Source organism: Phytophthora parasitica, assembly GCF_000247585.1.
Source record: "Phytophthora parasitica INRA-310 unplaced genomic scaffold supercont2.4, whole genome shotgun sequence".
In the NCBI taxonomy this organism is placed as follows: domain Eukaryota; phylum Oomycota; class Peronosporomycetes; order Peronosporales; family Peronosporaceae; genus Phytophthora; species Phytophthora nicotianae.
The window spans coordinates 943524-945873 of record NW_008648990.1 but is presented as its reverse complement, the minus strand read 5'-3'; the positions used below and the strand labels follow the sequence as shown (position 1 = coordinate 945873).

The 2350-nt window shown below is 54.3% G+C and overlaps 1 protein-coding gene across 1 annotated transcript; it reads right to left on the bottom strand.

The window, feature by feature from the left end:
* Positions 1 to 187: 187 nt before the first annotated feature.
* Positions 188 to 1213, bottom strand: PPTG_03251 (hypothetical protein; the record flags this gene model as incomplete). Its single annotated transcript, XM_008895927.1, has 1 exon — positions 188 to 1213. One exon carries the CDS (start codon positions 1211 to 1213, stop codon positions 188 to 190), a length of 1026 nt encoding a protein of 341 aa, XP_008894175.1.
* Positions 1214 to 2350: the final 1137 nt, after the last annotated feature.

The window sequence follows — 2350 nt, the reverse complement described above, 5'->3', positions numbered from 1 at the left end:
CCCCGCCCTCTTGTGCCACTTGAGAACGCGAATATTCCAAGAGGATTTCCATCCTCTTACTCTCTTCCCTCTTTCCATCCGAATCGTCCTCGATTCGCACCGTAGCTTGTCATCCTCCCATGCAGCGTGTTGTTGCCGTTCTTCCGCTGCCACAGGTTGTTCTTGGGCTGCTATCTCTCTGATCTCTTCAATACTCATTCTGCTCACTCCGTAGTCTTCCGTCGCGCCACAGGTGTTCAAAGTCTCGGAAGTTGATCCACAGTCGCTCGGGTCTTCTGTCGTCAGGTCGATCTCCCAGACGTTCCACTTCGAATTCCAGTATGTAACGCCCTGTACGGCATCGGTACCTTCGCCTTCTACGCTCCACCACGGTGTCGTTAGGCCCAATTCTGGCAAGTCGTGAGTGTGTAGATACGAGGCTATCAACTCCTCGATGACCTCTACCGGCAAAGACATAGATCCTCGGCTCTTCATCCTCTTCGTGGGCGACTCGTCGGAGTTCTCGTTCCAGTTCCTCGAGCTCGTGCTGCTCTCGTCGCCGTACATGTCCTCCGCTGGCCTCTTGAGCCCTTGGCTCACCGGTACGTTGGCTGTCGCCGCTGCTTTTGCTTGCAACTCCTCTGCCATCCTCAGGGCCACTCTCACCTTCCGATCCCACAGGTACTGTTCCCGTCTCTTTTGCTCCAGCGCCTCCGGAGACTTCTTTCCCGTGTCCGTCGGCGTCCTCGCGTTCCGTTCCGCGGTAGGGAGCCCGTCGAATCTTGGAGCGGGTTCTGCTGGCGATGTTGCCGTCTGCTTCCTCGTGCTCCGTTCGATGTCTGTCACTCGGCTGCTGTCGCCTGCCGTCTGCCACTGCACGCACTGGTTCTTCTTCGGGTTCGTACTGCTCGTCGATGCCTGCTGGTTCATCGTCACTCTCGGTCTTCGGCTCGGCGTCGGGTTGGACACGCGCTTCAGCTGGTAAATCCGCAAATGTCACTACAGGGGTTCGCTCCACCTCTGCTCGTCGTGTTCCATCAGTCTGCTTCTCTCTCACTCTTATTTGCGCCTCAGAACTGCCTTCCTCATCTAAGTCGATGTCCGCGGCTGCAATCGCCTCTTCTCTCAGGTTCAACGCCATGTCCTGGGCCATCTTCTCCATCAGGCGAGTCGGATAGTAATAACTCAACAGGAATGAACAGTGGATCACTAACTCCTGTCCTGATTCCAGCATCTGCACCAGGTAATTGTCATAACCAGCTGCCTCTACGATCTTCCCAGGTCCTCGCCATCGGTGCCCGAACTTTGTGATTCCTGGGCCCTTCGCTGGGCAGTAGATCCACACAAGTTGTCCAGTCTGAAAATTTCTTCCCTTGCCGTACGTTCCGTTGGTTGTAGTACATTGCTTGTCTCGCTTGCTCCTTCTCCAACGCCGTCGCCGCTAACTCTTGTGCTTTCTTCAGGTTTTGCATCAGGACTTCATGATACTCGTCCAGCGTGCTGTGTGGAAACTCCAGTCTACTTCTGCGTAGCAACTCTGCTGGGGTACGTAGCTTCCTCCCCATCATCAGTTTATTTGGCTGATAGCCGTGTGTAGTGTGTCTCGACGAGTTGTAGGCGTACAACGCGCTCGGCAAGAAATCATCCCAATCATCCTGCTGCTCGTCCACGTACAGACTGATCATGTCCTTCCACGTCCGGTGGAATCTCTCAACAAGTCCCAGCAAATTCGGTCGGTACGGTACCGGTGTTGACTGCTTTGTTTGCATCAGCTCTAACAGCTCCGCTGTCACTTTACTGCCAAACTCTCTAGCTCCGTCCATCATTATCTCGCGCATCGGTCCAAACACCAAGACAACTTTCTCCATCAGAAATCGAGCGATCGCCTTTGACGTACGATCCTTCACTGCCACTGCCACCGCGTATCGAGTTGTGTATTCCACGGCCGCAATGACGAATCGATTGCCTTCTGCTGTCTCCGGCAACGGACCCGCAACGTCAATAGCCCAACGATCTCCTCCTGCTCCGGTTTTCACGCTCCGCAATGGTGGTACCACGGCTTTAGGTCTAGCCTTTTTCGACCCGCAGTCTTGACACGCAGAAACCCAATTCTGCACGGCTTCGCGCATCTGTGGCCACCAATACATTCGCTGCAACCTCTCCATCGTCTGTGGTCCTCTCAAGTGTCCAGCCCAGATACTATCGTGAGCCTCCTTGAATGCCAACGCCCAGTAAATAGTCGGCAATATGATCCGGCTACCTCCATGCTTCAACTCCACTCGTACAAGTCCATCGTCGTCGACAAACACACGCTGTCCACGGTAAGTTTCTTTCTCCTTCAGGGTATTCACCATCACTGACTTGCTTTGTT